General features: G+C 42.2%; 2 protein-coding genes across 5 annotated transcripts in view; both read left to right on the top strand.

Annotated features, from left to right (window-relative positions):
- The window catches only part of Hmt4-20 (Histone methyltransferase 4-20), a 39,501-nt gene extending 26,268 nt beyond the window's left edge, over positions 1-13,233 (top strand). For all 4 annotated transcript variants that reach the window (XM_076197788.1, XM_076197787.1, XM_076197785.1 and 1 more), the window contains 3 exons: positions 2,574-2,760; positions 5,956-6,092; positions 6,369-13,233. In XM_076197788.1, the coding sequence (XP_076053903.1) occupies positions 2,574-2,760; positions 5,956-6,092; positions 6,369-8,283 (2,239 nt within the window). In that variant the 3' untranslated portion in view covers positions 8,284-13,233. The remainder of the gene's footprint in view (positions 1-2,573; positions 2,761-5,955; positions 6,093-6,368) is intronic.
- A 1,834-nt stretch (positions 13,234-15,067) lies between these two features.
- Positions 15,068-22,211, top strand: part of LOC143032595 (uncharacterized) — a 40,919-nt gene continuing 33,775 nt past the window's right edge. The window contains exons 1-4 of the mRNA XM_076197462.1: positions 15,068-15,188; positions 16,124-16,223; positions 16,481-16,581; positions 20,402-20,451. Coding sequence (XP_076053577.1) covers positions 15,068-15,188; positions 16,124-16,223; positions 16,481-16,581; positions 20,402-20,451 — 372 coding nt within the window. The remainder of the gene's footprint in view (positions 15,189-16,123; positions 16,224-16,480; positions 16,582-20,401; positions 20,452-22,211) is intronic.

Consider the following 22,211-nt stretch of genomic DNA (forward strand, 5'->3'; position numbering starts at 1 on the left):
TATTATCCCGTCCTGTCATCCAGGAGGAGCCAAGATAAGAGGGAGGGAGGGGGGTGGATGGGAGCGGAGTATGTGGGGATGGAATGGATGGGAGTGGGTTATATGCTTTTGCTTATTGGCTACCTCCCTTGTAAGGAGGAAAAAGCCTTTGGTATATGTATGTATCCTGTCATAAGCCTTTTCCAGATTGATAAAGGCCCAAAAATTATCTTTACCCTTTGCTAATACTTTCTCACATGTCTTACCACAAATGTTTGATCCACATAACTCCTACTTTTCCTAAATCCACTATTCTTCACCAATTACTCCCTCTGTTCCTCTCTTAATCCTCTCAATCAAAACCCTCCCATAATAATAAGACGTGTGTATATATGTATATATATATATGAAACTGCACTTTGAGTGAAAGCAGTTATTAAAATAATGAGAGCAGGCAAAGCACCTAGGGTAAATGGGTGTTATGCGGAGTCTAAAAAAGGGAGGTATAGTACTGTTGGACTGGCTGGTGAAGTTTGGCTAAACCAGGGTAGAGTACTGGAGGAGTGCCTGTATAGCTCTGCTTTACAAGGGAAAGGGGGGCAAATGTGAGTGTAGTAGTTTCAGAGGGATCACTTTGTCAAGTGTAGTTGGGAAAGCTTATGAGAGGGTTTTTATTGAAAGGATTAGGAGAGGAACAGGAGTAATTGGTGAAGAACCAAGTGAATTTAGAAAAGGTAGGGGTTGTGTGGATCAAATTTTTGTGGTCAGACATGTAAGAAAGCTTTAGCAAAGGGCAAGGATGTTTTTTTGGGCCTTTATGAATTTGGAAAAGGTTTATGACAGGGTAGACAGGAAGGCACTGTGGGAGGTTTTGCAGATACACGGAATAGGAGGAAAGCTGTTAACCTCTTCAATACAAGTCAAATTCTCATATGAAGCATTGGATGCCTGGGATGTGGTGATTGATGCATTACAATACTCGCATTATAGAATATAAAGTCACTGCTGTATTACTTATTTTCATTCACTGAGTAATGATAAACACAAAAAAACGTGATCAAGCCATTTCACAGAATTCAGGGGTAACTGCTACAACTACAAAATTAATATAATCAAGACACCAACACATCCTTGTATACCCACTCACACATTATGACACCTATGTTGGAGTCATCATATGGAAGAGATTAAGAGCAGTCAAGAGTTTTTACAGGAGTAGTAGAGCCTGTGTTACAATTAGAAATGAAGATAGTGGTTTGAGGTAAAGGTAGGACTTTACCAGGGATGTGTCATGTCACCATGGCTGTTCAATGTTTACATGGATGGGGTGGTGCAGGAGGTAAATGTAAGGGTAATGGGCAGGGAATTGGAGATGGTTAAGGAAAATATAGAACAATGGGAGACGAGCCAGTTGTTTGCTGACCACACTGTGGTTGTAGCAGGATCAGAGGAGGGATTAAGGTAATGCTGGAGTTTGGGAAGGTGTGCGAGAGGAGGAAGTTGAAGGTAAATGTGGGTAAAAGTAAAGTGACAAGATGTATAAGGGATGGCAGCAAATTAGAAGTGAGTATTAAGGTAGAGTGGTTGGAGGAAGTGGATAGTTTTAGATACTTGGGGCACATGTGGCTGGAAAGGGAGGAATGGAGGTGGAGGTAGAATGTAGATTGAAAGAAGCAAGTAAATACCTTGGAGGATTAAAAAGTGTAATGAGAAAGACCTTTGGGAATGGATGCTAAAAGGAGATTGTATTAAGTGGTGATTCTGGTGACAGCACTTTGTGGGGCAGAAACATGGAACATCAGAAAGGAAGAATTTAAATGTGTTTAAGATGAAATGTCCGAGAAGTATGGTAAGGGTTACAAAGCTAGATAGAGTGAGAAATGAGGTGGGGAGGGGAGTAGGGTGGAAAGCTAGTCGGGAGATAGGGTTGATGAAAGAGTATTGGGGTGGTTTGGACACATGGAAAGAATGAGTGAAGAAAGATTAACAAGACAGGTGGATGGAGTGAACTTGAGGGGACAGCCAAGGATGAGATGGATGGATGGGGAATAAGAAGCATTGAGCAAGAGGGGGATGTCTGTTCAGAAAGGAAATGGAGAAGGTAGAAAGTAGGGATGAGTAGAGAATGACTGTCTGCATGATACTGTGATGCATGGAAGGGAGTGGGTGGGGGATAAAGGGGGTTTTAGGTAGTGATCATATGTATAAGATATTTTGACGCAGCCCAAAGTGATTTCTCCAGGTCTTCTCTTTTTCAGCATGAGGGAACAGAGAGAGGGGGGTATTGCTGATTAAATGAAGTGGCCTTGCTGTAGATGTGTTGTGTCGTGCTGCATTGCTTCTGACCCGGGGCAGTAGCCAAGATGCAGGGATGACCTGTTATCCAGGAGGAGCCGAGATAAGGAGGAGGGAGGGGTGGTGAATGGGTGGGAGTGGATTTATGCCTTTTGACTTTGGCTACCTCCCTTGTTAAATGGGAAAAAACCCTTGGTATGTGTATGTATATATTATTATTATTGTATGTGTATTTAATTCCTTCACTCACTCGTTTAGAATTTGCCCAGCATTTAATTTGTATTTTCCTGTTTTTCCAGGTATAAAAATGAACAAATTGGTGTATTGGTGGGGTGCATAGCTGAGTTGACAGAAGCAGAAGAGGCAATGTTGTTGCATCCTGGCAAAAATGACTTCTCAGTCATGTACTCCTGTAGGAAGAATTGTGCACAGCTATGGCTGGGTCCTGCAGCCTTTATCAATCATGACTGCCGGGCCAATTGCAAGGTAACATTGAATGTTTGAAACTGTAAAGAAATTTTAGAGTTTGACCAGTAGATATGGTGTGTAAAAAAATTAGTTTACTATATTATAGTACTATTTTTTAGATCATTTTCTACATGCTCTTCCTTTGTAAATCTGTTATACCATGTGGGTTGTTGGATTTTTTTTTCTTTTTTTTCTTCTTCAGTGTATTTTATGTATTTTTAGCTGGAAGGATTGGAATGCCAGGTAAAAATTGTCATGACACGATGGTGGGGGTGTTTAAAAACGGAATTGATAAGTGCTGAATTTTAAAATAGATTAAAAGAGAGGAGGAGAACAGGGGTGAAAAAGGATTTGGGAGAGAGGGTTGATGAAAGAATATTAGGATGGTTTGGACACATGGAAAGAATGAGTGAAGAAAGACTAGTAAAAGAGGTATGGAAGGCAGATGTGGAGGGAGTGAACATGAGGGGACGTCCTAGGATGAGGTGGATGGATGGGGTGAAGGGGGCTTTGGGGAAGAGGGGAATGTCTGTTGAGGAAGGAAGGGAGAGGACGGAAGACAGAGGTGAGTGGAGAATGGTTGTATATGGATGATGATGTGACTGCATGAGGAGGAATGGGCGGGGGGGTGGGGGGTGGGGTAGTATGTGTGAGTAAATTTTGACGCAGCCCGAAGGGATTTCTCCCCGTCCTCCTTATATGCAAAGGGGGACGGAGAGGGGGGGTCGCCGATTAAATGAAGCGGCCTTGCTGTGGATGTACTGTGTCTTGCGACACTGCTTCTGACCCAGGGCGGTGGGCGGGGTGCAGGGATGACCCGTCATCCAGGAGGTGCTCAGATGAGAGGAAGGGTGGGAGGGGTGTGGAGTGTATTTGGGGATGAAATGGGTGGGAGTGTTTTTATGCCTTTCCCTTTTTGGCTACCTCCCTTGGAAGGGGGAAAAAGCCTTGGTATATGTATGTATGTATGTAAAAGAGAGGATAGTGGAAATGAATAGTTTTATGTATTTAGGGTCACATGCAACAGGGAATGGAGGTGTGGGGTTAGAGGTAAACTGTCGAGTTAGGGGAGCAAGTAAATGTCATGGAAATGTGTAGTGGTAGTTACAAGGATGGATAGAGTATGAGGAGGTGAGGCAGAGTGCAGGAGTGAACATAGAGCTGGCAGATATTCAGCCAAAGAATCCTAGGATGGTTTGGGCATATAGAAAGAATAAGTGAAGAAAGACTGGCAAAGGGAGGAAGGCAGAGATGGATGAAGTGAACCTGAAGGAAAGACAAATAATGAAATGGATGGATGGGGTGAATGGGGCCCCATGTACATGGTTAGTGTTTCTTGATCAGGGTGGAGTATTAAGGGAGTTCTCTGTGTCATCCCCAATTTACTTATTAGTGGACCAGGTAGGAGGGGTCACCATGCAATGAAGGATTGGGGGTAAACCACCTTTGGCTGTTGGGGTTTCCTTTGTAGGTACTTTGCCCAGCTTCATTACTTGGCCTGGGCAATAGATGGGGGCCAGTGGTGGCCCTTCATCCAAAAGGTCTATGTATCTATATACCAAGAGATCTCTCCGTCTTTTTAAGGGAGCATTGTACGGGGCAGAAACATGGAACATGAGAGAGGAAGAGAAAAGGACTTTGAATGTGTTTGAGAAGTACGATAGGGGTTACTAGGCTGGATAGAGTAAGAAATGAGGAGGTGAGGAGGAGAACAGGGGTGGAAAGGGAACTGGGAGATAGGGTTGATGAAAGGATATTAGGATGGTTTGGACACATGGAAAGAATGAGTGAAGAAAGATTAGTAAAAGAAGTATGGAAGGCATAGGTGGAAGGAGTGAATATGAGGGGGCATCCTAGGATGAGATGGATGGATGGGGTGAAAGGGGCATTACAAAAGAGAGGAATGTCTGTGGAGGAAGGATGGGAGAGGACAGAAGATAGGGGTGAATGGAGAAGGGTTGTGTATAGATAATGCATGAGGGGGAGTGGGTGGGGGATGGGGGGTGAGGAAGTATGTATGAAAAAAAAATTGACGCAGCCCGAAGGGATTTCTCCCCATCTTCTCCTTTTCTGCATAAGGGGACGGAGAGGGGAGGTCGACGAATTTATGAAGCGGCCTTGCTGTGGATGTGCTGTGTCTTGCAACACTGCTTCTGACCCAGGGCAATGGACAGGATGCAGGGATGACCCATCATCCAGGAGGTGCCAAGATGAGAGGGAGGGAGGAGGGTGCAGGGGAGTGGAATATGTAGGAAATGGAATGGGTGGGAGTGGTTTCTATGTCTTTTTCTTTGTGGCTACCCCCCATGTAGGGGGAAAAAGCCTTTGGTATATGTATGTATGTATGTAGCTGAGTCAGAGGCATGTACCTATTCCCACCCATTTCACTCCCCTCCACCATCCTCTCCACCTCTCCCATCTCAGCTCCTCATGGATGACAGGTTATCCCTACATCTGCCAACTGCCCTGGGTCAAACGCAATGCAGCAAGACACAGTGCATCCATAGCAAAGCCGTATCACATAATTGGCATCCACCCTGTCCCCTCGTACATAAAAAGAGAAGACAGGGAGAAATCCTTTAGGGCTACATCAAAATATCATTCACACATAAGCGCCTCCCCATCCCTCCCTTGCACAACAGTATCATCCATACACATTCTCCACTCATCCCTATCTCCTGCCTTCTCCCTTCCTTGCTCAACAGACATTCCCCTCTTTCTCAAAGCCCCCTTCACCCCATCCATCCATCTCATCCTTGGTCATCCCCTCAAATTCACTCCCTCCACCTCTGCCTTTATCCAAAAGGAGCTAAAATAAAAGTGAAAACAAATGGGCATTAGATATTCCATAGAATGGGTGAAGGGTGGGTACATGCCCTGGATGGCTACATCCCTTTAAGAGGGAAGAAGCCTTTTGGTATATTGATATGATTATTATTTTTTGTATTGGGGAGGGGGGAGATTATGTACCAGAAAATACATTAGTTTTGTTTGTAAATTATTAGTCTTGTGTCAAGTTAAGATAGGAGGGAGGGTGGAGGGGTGTGGAGTGCATTCAGGGATGGAATGGGTGGGAGTGATTTTGTGCCTTTTTCTTTTTGGCTACCCCCCTTGTAAGGGGGAAAAAGCCTTGGTATATGTATGTATGTCAAGATAGATACTATTTTTCCCAAGCTGAATGAATATATTCTAATGTAACCTTTATCTGGACAGTTTGTTGCCACTGGGCGGGGCACAGCTTGTGTTAAGGTGCTGCGTGACATTGATGTGGGAGAAGAAATCACCTGCTTCTATGGTGAAGACTTTTTCGGAGATCGGAATTCATATTGCGAATGTGTCACATGTGAAAGGTAATGCTCATTTTATTGAAGCAAAGAATTTCAAGATGAGTGTGTATATGTGGTGTGGGTGTGTGTGATTTTTTATTTAATAAATTAAATCCAAAATGTTACTGAATCAAGTGAAGCTCCTTTTTTGTCTTGTGTGATTTCATTATATAAAATAGATTTAACTTTGTTGGCAAGGTCATGCACCAAAGAAGAGAATTAGCTTCATAAAGTTATTAGGAGTAAGACATTAGTTTTTATGTTTTATATCCAAGTTATTTACTGGAATTTTATTTACAGACGTAGCACAGGTGCTTATGCCAATCGCAAATCCCAAGATGGCGATGATACTGGATACAGATTGAGGGAAACTGATCTGAGACTTCGCATCAACAAGAAAAAGGAACAGAACAACCAAGGGGAAAAGGCTGTAGAGGCTACAAGACCCAAGGCCAGGAGTCCTGTCGATTCCAAAATGGCAACGGAAAACAAAGTGAATGGTTTAGTGGTGAAGAGAGAACTTAGGACCAGGGGTGGTTCCAGAGACTCGGAAAAGTCCGACTCCTCCTTAGACAATCGATCCTCACGCGTAAAAAGATCCTGCTCCCAAGCCCGTATAAATATCAGTGGACCATACCCTAAGGCTAAGAACAGGAGAACAAGTTCGGACAGTGCGCAAGAAAACATTGATATCAATAACAGTGTAATTCAGAAAAGTGAGGGGGATGAAGGGAAAGACGCGAAGGTGGAAGACGGTGCCAGACAGGGAGCAAATAGTCGATCTCGGGTTTTACGTGGGAGAAAGCACAACTCTGTCAGGAAAGGAAAAGACTCCTCTGGCATCAAGTTGAGGAGTCGGCGACAGTTAAATACACCCATGAAGGAGGTGGGTAACATGCGCATTTTACGAGGACAGCAAAGGGATGATCAGAAAGAAGACAGCAGCTTCGATACCAGTGTTACTACAGAAAGTTCGTGCAATATTGAGACCAGTGCTAGTGAAATAGATTCCACAGACCCCAAAGCTTTAGTTAGTGATGAAGAACAGAACTGTAATGTCATAAGTCGTGACAATGGTGCCGTGGATGATGGTGACTTTGACTGTGAAAGCTCAAACGGCTTTGATCTCCCAGTGGAGAGGAGTGAGGGACTAGACCTGGATACAGTTTGTGACGCTACCTCCCCCCACCTTGCCGTTACTCCACGCCCGCCACTGCCGAGGCTTAGGCCTCACGGTGAATCATGTGATAACTCTAGTTTAGGCTTTAGCAATAGTTTAGGTGATAATTGCACTAGGAATGTTAATAATAACAACAATGACAAGTTGTCCGACCCTACACTGCCAAGCTCTCAGTTACCTCACAACAAGTCCATCAATGTTCAAAGTAAGATAGAAAAGGAGGAGTCGACTGTTAAAAAACAAAAGTTGTCTCGTAGCAAAACCCGAGCTTTAAAGGAAACGAGTAGGGAGGAACACGTACATCTAGACCTCAAGGATTGTTCTGCTACCCCCGGTGCAAAGGATGTGTATGAATTCCAAGAGGAGGAAGATGATCAAGATTCCCCAACGACGCTTAGGGGAGTGCGTGGAGTTGTAACCAATAACCACCGGTGGTCCAAAGGTCACGAAGAGTGTGAACCTCTTAATACCCCGAGCACACCTCCAGCTTCACCTTTACGTTCTTCTGAGCCACAGACAGGCCTTGAGTTAAGTCGCGTACCAGTAGGAATGGTGACTCCTGAGAAGAGCCCCAGCTGTGGACTCAAACTGAAGCTCAGGATGAAACGATCTCCTGTCTTGGATGAGGTAATAGAAGTCGGGTCTCACCTGGCCGAACCTGCATCAGTTAATTACGAACCAGAGTACGAGGTGTTGACTGTGGAAGGTATAAATCACCATAATGATTACCACCAGCATCACCATCAGCACCACCACCACCACCATCACCACCACCACCATAAGAAACGCAAGAAGCACAGCAGAAGTGAATCACGACATCGTAAGTGGCGTCGCTCAGATTGTTCCGAAGGGGAAACTGATTTGGAGATGAGCAGTAGCCCTCCCTCTTCGTCGTCATCTTCATCTTCGTCTACATCATCTTTGTCTTCGACCACAGTGACGAGGCCCCCAATGAAAAGAGTGCGTATAATTATAGGTAACGAGACGCACACCTTACATTTTGCAGACACGGGCTTAACTATGGTCAACAATTAGCACAGGACTCACCCGCGACCTCAGCCTCTCCATCTCTCCTCTTCAACCCACCCACTCTATCCTTGTATTGCCCGTTACATATGGGCAGGAGTGCCCTCTTTTCCCCTACTTCACCGTATCTGGTTTTCTTCAAGGTTCTTCACATCTCTATCACAAAAGCTTCAACACGAATCTAACTTGAATAACTCTACTCCACATGGTCAGCAATTGTCTTTGTCTTCACCTGTCCTTTCTTCTGTATCCAGTAGGGTCAGCACTTTTTCCATTCCTTTCCCATCTTTGAGTTCCCTCCTTAATGCCAGCTGTGTGGTTTTATGAGGACCGTACCGTCACTCTTGCATTACATGGTTTGTGTAAGAATTTAGATGTGATGAGGATGCAAAAAATCCATTGATGTTAGATTTAAAAGGTAAGCGAGCCCTGGACTCTGGTTCGCGGGTGACTTGTTTATTAACCAATTTATGACAACACAAAACAAAAAAAAAAGCAACACTTATGTAAGTGGATGTTTTCCATCACCCCCTTAAGTCTCTGGTCACACCGTATTTTGCTAGGGACTGGTTACAAATATCGGACTAATTGTCAGTTTTGAACAAACATTGGTAATGTACATTGACACTTTTTTGTGAAAGCCTGGCCACCAACAAGAACCGAATGACCAAGTAGCGCCTAAGATTACTTTCTTGTCAGTGCCCGCCTGCCTGCCTGCCTGCCTGCCCACCCGAAGATAAGTGTTATGGTTATTGGATGTTTAATTCCACAACTTCAACTCAGGTCTCACACTCCCAGTCGGCTTAGCATTTGCTCATCTTGTCCCCATTTGTATATATACACACACACATGCACACGTACACACACACACACACGTACACACACGCACATGTACACACACACACGTACACACACACACACATACACACACACCAATCCTGTTATGTTATTTATGTACCAGTGATAGTTCTGTCAATGTCATATTTATTGTTCACCAGTAAATCTGTTATCATCATTGTCCATTGTTGTTGTTAAGTTAGTGTTGCTCTATGGGTCAAGGATGTGGCAGAAGCATCACATTTTTATTTTTTTATTGATTTATTTTATTTATTTATTTATTATTTTATTTTGTTTATTTTTTTCTTTTCAAGAAAAATGAGGTTGAATTCTGAAGCTTTGCAGGCTTTATTTGTATTTTTTCCCCACACATTTGTATGCGCACACTTGTTCACGTGTAAAATAGTTTATGACAGATGTTATTATATAGCCCTTATTTTTTCAGTAGCCAATAAAGTTTATGCATAGTTGCTGATCCCTTTCTTTGTCAACAGTAACATAACCTTTAATTCCATTTGAATAGTTTAGTGCCTCAATTAGTGCCCATGATTCTTTCTCCGTCATTTCTTTCATCTTCTTCCCATCTTTGCACTTCCTCCCCCCCTCTCTCCCTCCTCCTATGCTGCTGTCTCATCTCCCTTTGTCTTGTAAACCTTCCGCTTTCCTCTCTCTCTCTTTCCCTTACTCTTTCCTTTTCTCTCACTTTCCCTTCCTCTTTTTCCATCTCTATCTCTCTCTTATTTTTCTTTCACTCCACCTTGTCTCCTTCCTTCCCCCACTTCTACTTCCTCCTCCCCTTCCATCAGCTACCACATTTTCCTTGTCTCTTCTCTCCATACCTTTTCATCTCCCAGGTCTCACAAAAATTTCACAATTTTATTTACATCTTGTACTTGAAGTATCTCAAGGCAGTTGCTAGGTAGTTGTTGGATGGAGTAGTGCTTGCATTTAGTCATCAGGTTCTAAGACCAAGTGAGCTTATTGCAGCAGCTCCTAGTGTTGAAAGCAGTGTACTTCTCGGTCGTAACTGAGAATTACGTGTCATAGAGAGCTTTGTATGGCCCAGATAGTTTGGGGAACTCGGTGCAATAAGCACTTACACACAAGTGAAGTAAAGTAATGTAGTCGGATGGTTACACATTTTTTTAACATCACAGTAAGAACAGGATAATTATTCGACTTGTTTTGTGTTTTATGAATTTGGTAGAAGACATGCAATCCCTTTAACACCCCCACCCCCTCCCCTCCCCCAAATGTACCACTGGTACAACTTGGATCCATATCCTTATTGTTAGAATTTTCAACAAATATTTAGTCAAAAGAGGTGATCCCAGGATCAAATTCCATGAATTTCCAAATAATTTTTGATATGTAGATATCAAAATATTGCATGGACAGTTAATGTGCTCTCACCAGTAGGATGTGGGTGAAATGTTCACTTGAAAGCCAGAGGTTAGATTCCCCTTGAAGATCTTTGTAGTGATGGATTTTAGAAAAAATAAAATAAAGAGTTTACATAAGGAAGTTTGGTATGTGGTAATACATGCTCACCATACTTGGACAGTTGTGGCAGATGAGTTGCCAGGAGCACTTGGGGATCAAACCTGTCTTCAAACCTACAAGATAGGATTAATGCTGAATATACCGCAAGAGTACAGAATAGATCTTGTATGCCTTTTAATAGGTTGAGCTTGCAATTGGTATATTTTCTCGGCATTGCCATCTAACTGGGTGTGATGTACCATCTTGTTATGAAGAGTAGTTAACCCAGATGAGTGAAAGGCAAATGAATGGGATTTCAGCTACTTGCTGTCATGATTGTAGAACTTCAAGAACAATGAATTAAGCTTTCAATGTGAACACATTGGATTTGAGTATGAGAATAATTTTGTAGGAAGTTGCGATGGGTATGCACTAGTGCAATAGACTTACAATCATATAAAATTCCATGCATTATTATTTTTTTTGTTTTACTTTTTTCTTTTCATTTTCCATTTTTTATTTTTTTTTTTTTTTTTTTTTTTTTTTTTTTTTTTTTTCTGTTCACATTTTGGCCAATACCCACTTAGCAAGGTGGCTGGGTAAATATGGAACTGTTTACACAATTGTATTTCATGTTGATATGTTAGGTTTGTTAACATCTCTCAAGTAGATGGCTTAAGTTTAAGCTGTAAAGCCACACATTTCACAACCAACCAATTAACAGGCAGGTCCAAGGATTTCAGCCGAAATATTTACCTTCTGTAAATAAAGATCTGTGGTTCCTGGAAAGTGAATGGCTTTGTCCCTTTGTTGCATTGAAACCCTGTACTGTTAATGTCTTTTAAAACCATGGCATACTTTTTAGGTATTTGGTGAAGGTAATGTCCAACTTCATTGTTCAGCTGAAGGGCTTTCAGGTAATAGTTTCTGTACAAGAATCCAATCTGACTGGAGTGCCCCTCACAGATTAACAAAGTTGTTTGAGATTACCTTGAGCTGTAAAGTATGCAGCATTATTGGAGGGGTTAAGTATTTAATTATATAATTAAAATGTCCTTTGACCAAATATATGGAGATACCACTCATGCATGACATGTGTTCCAAGTTGTTGTTTTTCTCATTATCATTATTATTATTATTATATTTTTTCTTATTCTTTTTCTTTTCATTTCCCTGGAGGTTACTGGTTCCCAAGGTCACTGGATGTTTGATGTTTGTTGATTTCTTGGCTCATGCAGTGCAATTGGTATGAAGGGAGAGAAAGGATTTTTTTTTTCCCAATGTGCATGAAGAGTTGCTTGTTTAAAGTTCTTATGTCAAATTACATTGTGCATGGAAGAACTGCAGAGCAGTTTCCCCGAGTAGCACAATTTACGTTTGGTCCCCATCCATACACTTTATCTCAACCTGCTTCTGCCCCCCCCCACCCCCCGATCTCCTTTCGCTGTATGTCAGCTTCTTGGTTATCCCCCAGCGCACTTCCCCCCCAAAATGCACGCAAACTATATCCCCCACCACCACACGTCACCCACCCTGCAGTGCCACATTGCATTCTGTTTGTTCAGCTGTGACCTTCCCCATCCTACTTTTGCATCACACCTAAGCACCCATCATGTACACACTTTATTCCACTTCTCCTGACTACTCCCAGCCAGCCTGATAGGCACAAGAATCTTTACAAGTTTTCATATCAATGTCCAGAGTTTACAAGTTAAAGTCAGTTGTGGCTGGGCAGTCAAAGTTCTTTTCATAGGTTCCTGTGGTCCTTGATCTTGTGCATGGCATGGTATAGACCTGTAGAAGAATGACCCATTATAGCGGTTGGTGAAATGAACTTTAATATTGCAATGAAAAAAGGCAAAAAATATATATATATATATATAAAAAATAGGATGGATTTTATGGATGTTACATACTTTCCACACATGCAGCAAATTGTCTGAACCTTATAACTGTATATGGTTTCCAGAGTAGAACATTCTCGATAGATTCCATTTCTTCAGGGACAGGATGAGTATATGTTCTTATACCTTAAGTATGTGGTTTGGTCTTAGTTTAGTCTTAACAGTTGAATCCTGCTATCTTAAATCTTCATCTTTATTTTTACTTTCCCCTCCCTCATCCCTTTCCTAACTACCAGTTTCACAAACTCCACAAAGCACAAGGTCAAGGACTATGTCGAGTGTGAGGTTGCAGTGCCAATGCTGACCCATGGCATTCATCATACTAGGATGCTTTGATGGCTTGTTCTGGCAAATGTAGGATGTTAATGTTTTTAGGCTTTGGTGTTGACAAAGGCAGTGTGTACAACATAGTGACATGGTTATGCCAGACAGAGGCCGGGTCATTCCATGGCATAGACACTGGCGTATATAGGTGTGCAAGACAAAGGTAAGATGTGTTGAGGTGTCATTACAAGCTAAGGTGTTTGCAAGGGAGTGATGCATTGGGCGTGGCATGAAAAGCGGGTGTGGTGGTGTTGATCACTCCAGGCTGTACTGTTCATTCCACTCTTTGCGATTCCTATCATCTCGATATTTTTGGATGGTAAATTCAATACCATGTATTGATGTAATAGTACCAAGTGATTTATAAGCCATGTTGCAACTCAAACACTGGTGTCATTAAACTTAGAAGTGACCACTACGCTTTCATTATCCTTCACCAACCCCAGAGGGCTTAGAGCAGTGAGGCCCTTCTGCCTATCATTGACTTTAAAGGATCTGCAAATTTTGCGGGTATGGTTGTTGGTTTAATCATACTCAGGTGCTTGGTATACCAACCCACCTCCATTAATAAAAAATTTTACCTTGAAACTCGCAGCCCAATAGTAGCTGATAATAGCCCCTGGGCTTGCCCCTAGACATTTCTGGAGAGAAACTGGACTTGTATCTGGTTTATATTAGTGTTTCTTTGCCACCAGCTTAGTAGTTGTACAAGGAGGGGTTTAGCCACTGGTTGCCAGCCATCATGGGAAAGGGTGGAAGAAACACACTCGGGGTTGATAAATCTTGTCTGGTCTAGAGGTGCCAATGCACCTTTAGGTGGAGATGAAGGTATTGGTGAGTTTCGTAAATGGACGGTAACCAGACAATTCCCTGATGATTTAGCAGACACTCGTTATTGGTCTCCCACCTCTGTTACCACTGAGAACAGCAATCCCTCTCCTTTGTAACTGGGGTCATAAACCCACTGCCACCAAAGGCTAACAAACAACAATTATTTAATGTTCATACAGGCTCTGAAAACTTACCTCCAGTGCAGTGATGGTCACCTACCCTAGGAAAAGGAAGAACAACGGTTGCCCCAGCACACCCACATGATGCTCCTTGGGACCTACTCCTGTTAAAGGGTTGCAAAGAGTGACTGAGTCTGACCATATATTTAGTTAATATCAAACTTGCATCCCACCATTTAACAATAACTTCATTTGTTCACTTAATACTAAAAAGTCCTCTAGTGATAGAGGGGACAGAAATTGATCTCTGGAAAACCCTAGTTTCGATCCACATGGGTGGTGGTGTAGACCCAGTGATTGGTGGGAGGTACTGCAGCTTGACAGCATCCTGTATGATATAGGAACCTTCCTCACCCCACACAAGGAGGCAAGAAAAAGGGCCACACACTGTTCCCCACACTGCAATCTGGCTGAGGAGCTGCTCCCAGTATTATCACTCAAATGTGGTATGAATAGTAATGTGACCAATCAACATTAACAACAGATAGGGAACAGGTCCTTCAAAAATCAAAGCCCCTCTGTTGCACCCTTGCCCCATACTATAACACTAACCTTTGAATGGAGTGGGTAGGCCCTTCTACTACACCCCCCCTGGAAAACGCCAACACTGCTGCAGCAATGCTTCAGATGCCAGCACTTTGGACAGTGATGTCATTGTCATGGAGCATGTGCATTGCTCAGCCTCGCATACAGTTCCGTATGCACGAACCCAGCTGATTCTGCAAACTTCAACCAAGATCTCCCTTCACCCTACTTAAACTTGTACATTGTACCAATTTGAAAAGAAGTCCTTTGTCTTAGACTGAACACATCAGTTTCAGAAAAGGCCAAAAACAAGTACGTTCCAGGTTGAACACACCTGGAGTCCCATGCGCAGGAACTCCATGATCTGACAGACGACCCCTCCACCCCACCCCCCGGGAGATCCATCTGAGCAACTGCACCAAGATAAACCATTAGTGTGAAAACAGATACTCCGACAGAACCTCTTACCTTCCCCCCATTTGTTCCATCAGAACCCCAAACTCTCCTTACCCTCTTCCCACCAAAACCAAGAATCTCACAACTCACAAACCCATCCATCCAATTCTCACACTGCCTCAAGAACCAGTTCTCTAGGAGAAATCATAGATGTAATAGGACATCAATTTCATCACACCAGGAAATGACTTCCAGTAATCCTCTCTCTCCAGACAATCATAGTAAAGCATCCCTATTCACCATACACATCCGAGTATGCACAACCAACTGGAGGTAAGAGCAGATATTTATCCTATCCCATTGTCAACAACACAGCCCAATATCAAGTCCCATTCAAATCTTCTTGACTTCCCAGTCACCCAACTAGACCTAAAGGGTATGTATCATCAGGGATTCAATAAACACTCTTGAATTGATTATCACATATATTAAGAGTAATGCAAATACATATATTTACAATTTTATCAAAATTACAAATAACAGGCATACACACCAGATAACTTTACACATTGCTAGTATAAACGTGTCTTTCATGATGCGTGGGTATTTATATCTAGAAATGATGTTATTCCGAAACATCCTCGATGATGGCTCATAATTTTGAGAATGTTAATGCAATTAATGAAACATTCAAGAGTATTTAATTATGCACCACAAGCAAAACCACAATTAACATTTATAACTGACAGTATGCATGTGACATGATGGTAACTAGTAATATCCATTGCAAGGAATGAACATTTACCGAGTCCAGACTGGCCCCTCTCCACCTTTACTGCCTCAGACAACACATAAGTGCACTGAAAAAACGACTGCTGAAATAAATGAAACCTACACCTGGCCCAATCAATATACAGCCCAAACCAACCAACACGAACTCATCCCAAATTGGGAATATGTGCATAGCCTTCAGCAATACAAACCTGCCCGCATCTACTTAGAAATACAAATATACACACACATGCAAAGACGACCTATCACCTGAATCTCTCATAAAGAGAATAACAGGAGAGACTCCTAATCTGTTGACAAAAATAAGAGGCATTTCACTAAATGGATAAGGACATGATTAAGAAAATAATTGAAAGATTAATACAATCCAGACTGGAAAAAGCAGTGTTGGTACATTTGCCATTCTCAAGGAAAGATAAAAAGCGAGAGAAAGGGAGGGAAGACACCAGGGTCGTAAGGTAGCACAGATAGAATCGTCCTCTGGAGGTCGGAGGTTTTATTCCTTGCTCGTCCTGGGCGCCAAGGCAGGCTGCAAGGAGCATAGCTTGAGAGTGAAATGGCTGAAAACTGTCTCAGTAGGTTGTCCACTACGGCCCAGCGAGGAACCGCCAACATGTGCCTTGCTGCCTCATTCTGGACTGATTCCACACTCGAGCACTACCTCGTGCGGGACATTAAGGTATTGTGAAGAATGTAGAGAGGCAGAAAGTTTGGTACCCAAGTGTTGGCAGGCAGAGGATTCTGTAAGGAAATGTTCTCTATATCACTGACTGGTAGAGAAATGGCAACTAGAACCATTGAATTCCGCTCAACTTTTAAGCTGTGGGAACAGGTATTTACCTAATTGTAATAACCAGATTGTAGTGTACAGAAAAGGAGCAATGATTCGAACTTAATCTATCTCGTATTTAAATTTGAATTAATCTATCGTTCCAGCTTGGGATATATTACCTTTGAAGTCCTGGCCCCGTCCCACGAACTTTTGACCCATGAAGCTCCTAAGGGAATCACTCGTGGGTCCAGCTGCAGCTGGCCGAGTGAGTCACACAAAGCCTCTTTGAGGAAACACACGTACAGTTCACCAGCCTAAGACAGGCCCTGTAAAGCCCCAAGGATGAATAACCAACGCCTCGGCCGGCCACATGAGACGGACAACGGTTCGTTGAGGGACACACGTGCAGTGCTAGCCCCGGCCCAACGATGACTCAACCTGCCACGTGAGACGCACAACGATTCTTTGAGGAACACACGTGCAGTGCCAGCCCCATACCCTCCATCTCGGTGGCTCAGCAGCGTGAGAACGTTTTGCGTCTGATGTCCCAGGCATCGACCTTGACCTCGCGCCAATTAAACTCTTCAATACGAGTCAAATATTTGCGTGCACATTAGCTGCCTGACGTACGATGATGCATCGCAGTACGCGCATTATAACATATAAAGTTACAGCTGTTATACTCGTTCTCTTTCACCCAGAATGTTTGTAACCACTGAAAAAGTGATCAGGCCTGTTCACAGAATAAGAGGGTCACTCCGCTACAACTACAGAATAAGTATAACCAGGAAGCCGACGCAGGCATCCTCGTCTACTCACTCGCGCCTCATCACGCCCACGTAGGCGTCATCGTATTCGAGGAGTTAAGAGCCCGGGACATGGCCTGACCCATGTATACGGATTAAACGAAGAACTAGACCGCCCTATTGGCAAAAACCGACATTTATACACAAGTATCCTTCCATTTGCTTACATATTTATCTTCCCCTCCCACACACACCGATCCCGCGCAAGTGGGTGGTCTTTCCTAGGTAGTCCATAGTCCAGACTGCCTTGGGACACGACTTGAAACGCACAGTCGTCTCCTCCCTGTCTCTTCCCCTCCCCGTTTTTCTCGCACTCAGAGCGAGCCATATATTTCATTGGCGCCCAACTTCACTTGTAAAAAAGATTATATAATAAAGATGATGATAAACATATCACTACCTGTGTATGACTTTCAGCCAGTCCTGACAACCTTCTAAGCTATTCCAAGTATTTATTCATCTACGTGGAAAATGTATTTCTTCACATCCTTTAGACATGTGGTCTCCCTTATTTGTTCTCATGGTTTCTTGGACCCCTCCTATCCTTAATCAAGATATCCTGTCAATGTACTCTGTCCCGTCTAGTGACCTGAATACCATACTCGTATCACCTCTTTCTCTTCTTTCAAAGTTAGGAAACCTAGTGCTTTTAGTCTACCCTCATATGGTTTATCTCCCAGGCTGGGTACCAATTTGGATACTGCCCTTAGCATTCACTCGATTTGTTTATATCCTTCACTCTGAGTGGGGACCATACTGACACATACGAGTATTCTAGTTTTGGATGAACCAGAGCTTCGATTATGTTTTCATCTCTTCTACCACGTAGCGAAAAGCCAGTTAAATAATTTCTGCAGCAATCCTTACGTCTCCCTCACAATCCTGCCTTTCGCAGCCATTGCCCATTTCTAATACGTACTTTGTATTTTTATTTAATTTAATTCCTCATTCTTGGTTCCATGCAAAAATAGTGTTCAGATCGTTTTGCAATGATCTACATTCATCCTCGTTTTCGCTCTTCTCATGATTATTGCAACATCAGCAAACATAATAGCATAACTCGTTCCCCCGACCAGTCATTAACATAAAGATAAACAATTAGAAGCATCATAGGGATTACATTTTTGTGAACCATTTCCAGGAGGACAGCACATGTTAGCTGCCAGTGGCTATTATACTAGACGGTTCGAGAGGAATTTTAATTTTCCTGACTTAAAAAAGTGGTCGAGTTCATCACACCATTTTCCTGGTTTGGTTGTCACCGACAACGGAGAACAATTTACTTCAAATGTATTTAAATATTTTACATAAGATTAATAGACTTTCGCATGTCGGAGAGTAATACCATATCACAATGGGTAAATGAGGAAATGGAAAAGAAATTATGAATGTAAATAAAGTATTGTATATTGAGGGAAAATGAATAATGAGATAACGATTTCTTTATTGCATATCGATCTACAGCGAGTAAAGAATGACTGTCGCAGAAAAATAAACACGAAACCTCCAGAGTTAAATGCATACTGTAAGTGATAAAACCATGAGAGAGATCAACTGAAAGAAAAATTATATTAACAAAATACAAGAGGAGGAACGTTGTACATTAAAGTTGGATGGAGATCAATATGCTAAGATTTTAGTCTTCCTCTTGATATAAGAGAGACTAAATATAACATGAGTTGTAAAAGGAAGCTGAAGACGTGTTTTCCATATATTATGACCAGGAAGACTTGATCGTAAATTAAAAAATCGCTCTGTGATCCGTTCTACATTTATACGATCCTGGAGGGCGCCATTTTGGTGAATGAAATAAATACGCAGACAAATAAATTATTAAATGAATAAGGATTAATATGTGGATCACTTGACGAGGGGAAAGACCAAACATATTTACTCGTACTCCATCACGGCTTTAATGAAATGAAATTATCACCTGAATGTTTTTGAGATGAAATGTTTGAGAAGTATGGAGTGGGAGAGGGTGACTAGAGTTAGAAATTAATAGGTGAGGTGGAGAGCAAGGGTAGAAAGGGAATTGGTAGATAGTGTTGATCAAAGAATGGGGTGGGTTGGGCACATGGGGAAAATGAGTGAAGAAAGACTAGCAAAAAGAATGTAGAAGGAAGAGGTGGATGAAATGAACTTGAGAGGAAGACTGAGAATGAAATGAATGGATAGAATGAGGGGGGCCGTGAGCTAAAGGGGGAATGTCTATTGGGCAGCAAAGGGAGCGGGGTAGAGATAGGTGTGAGTGATTGGACGATAAATCGACGCGGCCTGAAGAGATTTATCCCCTTGTTCCCTATTTACGCATGTCTTGCTGCTTAGTTTTTGTCCCGAGCAGTGGGTGGGGGTCATTTTACCTAAGCTCCAAAGGAGTTTAGGTAAACTGGAAGCAAGAGTATGAGATAGGTGTGAGGTGCTTACATGCTCTAGCTGGCTATAGCCAGTTAGAGGTGTACCTCCTTTATAATGGTGAAGAAGCCAACTGGTATATAGATATATAGTGATTGTTCTCTATGTATTAATTATTCTCTATATAGTAATTACTACATAGATAATTACTACATAGAACAATTACTACGTGGAGAATAACTACTACATGAGAACAATTACTAAATATATAGATAATCTGAAATGAACGCGTTAGAAATTAGTGAGTTATATTGATGCTACATGGTGGTCATATGCTGACTAAATAGAATAATGATTAAATCGGTAAGCATTATCATACATACATATCCCAAGGCTTTTTCCTCCTTACAAGGGAGGTAGCCAAAAAGGGAAAGGCATAAAATCATTTCCACCCATTCCATCCCTGAATACACTCCACACCCCTCCACCCTCCCTCTTATCTGAGCACCTCCTGGATCACGGGTCATCCCTGCACCTTGTCCACTGCCATGGGTCAGAAGCAGTGTCACAAGATCAGATCTCCGATGTCAGATCTCCGAAATATTTAGAGGTTCAAACAGATCGCCAGAAACAGCGCCGCGCCATAGCGGAGAAAATAGAAAACCTAACGGATTGAGCGGGAACTAAGATAGGCTAGATAGTGAACTTCGTTATGTTGAAAAGCCAATTAAAGTGCAACCTAGTAGTAATACCCGCTGCTACGCTCCAACAACATTTATTTTCGTGCACATTCGACGTGTTATTAACAGCAAAGGAACACAAGAATTAAGAAGAAATAATGCATGATACTCATCGGAAACGTGTATGTTTACCTACCCATAGATACAGACGTATATGTAATGCTATTTACATTTTGAAATTTAGCATATTCTATAAAATATATATCACTCATTGTTTCATGTGGCTTGTTTCAGGTAATATTGATTGTAAATTAAGTATAAACGTGACAATTCTTAGATATGAAATATGTCATTGCCGAAGACTAATGTTTCACAATGCAACAAATCACGTGACGCCCCGATTTCTATAGCATATCAATGTGACAACAATGTTCATTTTATTTTAAATACCACCAAAGTACGTTGAATATTGAATCCTTTACTTCTGACCCCATTACCTGCTATACTACAATTTATATGAATTTGTCAGTAACACCTAATCGTATGTTATTACCACTCATGAACTTAGTTTGGTAAAATATCAGCTGAGGTCCAACTCCCTACCTCTTCCATCAAAAACGTCAGAAATCAATATTTTGTGTTGTGATTTATGTGAATCTGGTATGGTTTCTACCACTACTCGTTTTCGATTTTTCTTGAGGTGGGGGGGCACCCTCAACCCTGAGGGGTTCCGGGGAGAACGAGTGAATTTCGGTACAAATAACATCAATTTTGTCTAAATAAAATATAGAATATTTATTTCAACATCCTAGGGTGAAAGTAAATGACATTTCTCAATCAAACCAAAACTAAATTAATTACCTAACCTAACCTAGCAAATGTTGAAGAGGATACACACATATTTTAACTTTTTTGCTTGTGAAAGATCTATTTTTTCCATTGAACCCCTTTTCAATACAATATTGTTGCAGGTAAATATATAATAAGAAATCTATATAATTCCTAAGATTTGCAACACTGATTACTTTTTCTCCTCCATCAGTGGGAATGGATGCGAAAAGGAGATTGCATGAAGGAATGATTGTGCCAACAGCACTATGAAGCAGAAACATGGAATATAATAGAGGAAGAGTTTGAATGTGTTTGAGATGAGGTGCCTGAGAAGTATGATAGGGGTTACTCGCCTGGATAGAGTGAGAAATAAGGAGGTGAGGAGGAGAGCAGGGGTGGAAGGGGAGTTGGAAGATAGGGTTGATGAGAGAATGTTGGTGTGGTTTGGACACATGGAAAGAAAGAGTAGGAAAACAGGTGTGGAAGATAGAGGTAGAAGGAGTGAACATGAGGGGGCGACCAAGGATGAGATGGACGGGGTAAAAAGGGGCATTGGGAAAGAGGGGAATGTCTGTTGAGGAAGGAAGGGAGAAGATATGTATGAGTGGAGAATGGTTGTGCATGGCTGATGCTGTGATGCATGGAAGAGAATGGGTGGGGGATGAGGGGGTGAGGGAGTATGAGTGATATTTTAATAAATCCCAAAGGGATTTATCCATGTCTTCTCTTTTTCTGCATGAGGGGATGGGGTGGGGGTTGCTGATTAAATGAAGTGGCCTTGCTGTGGATGTGCTGTGTCTTGCTACACTGCTTCTAACCCAGGGCAGTGGGCGAGGTGCAGGGATGACCCATCATCCAGGAGGAGCCAAGATAAGAGGGAGGGAGGTGGGTGAGTGGGAGTGGAATATGTAGGGGATGGAATGGGTGGGAGTGGATTGTATGCCTTTGTTTTTTGGCTACCTCCCCTGTAAGGGGGAAATGGCTGTTGGTATATGTATGTATGTATATCATTGTTTATGTGGTTAACTGCATTAAATGATAAAGGGGGTGCACAACTTGAGGCAGAAGCGCTTCAAGGTAAATACATTATACAGCCAAAAAATAATTATATAATTCACTCCATGCCAAACTATATTGCATATTCTGCATATGCAATATAGTTTGTGATGCAGGGATAATCTGTCATCCAGGACGAGCCAAGAAAAGAGGGAGGGAGGGGTTGT

Source organism: Oratosquilla oratoria, chromosome 14 (assembly GCF_046742065.1).
Source record: "Oratosquilla oratoria isolate Oo_2021 chromosome 14, ASM4674206v1, whole genome shotgun sequence".
Taxonomy (NCBI): domain Eukaryota; kingdom Metazoa; phylum Arthropoda; class Malacostraca; order Stomatopoda; family Squillidae; genus Oratosquilla; species Oratosquilla oratoria.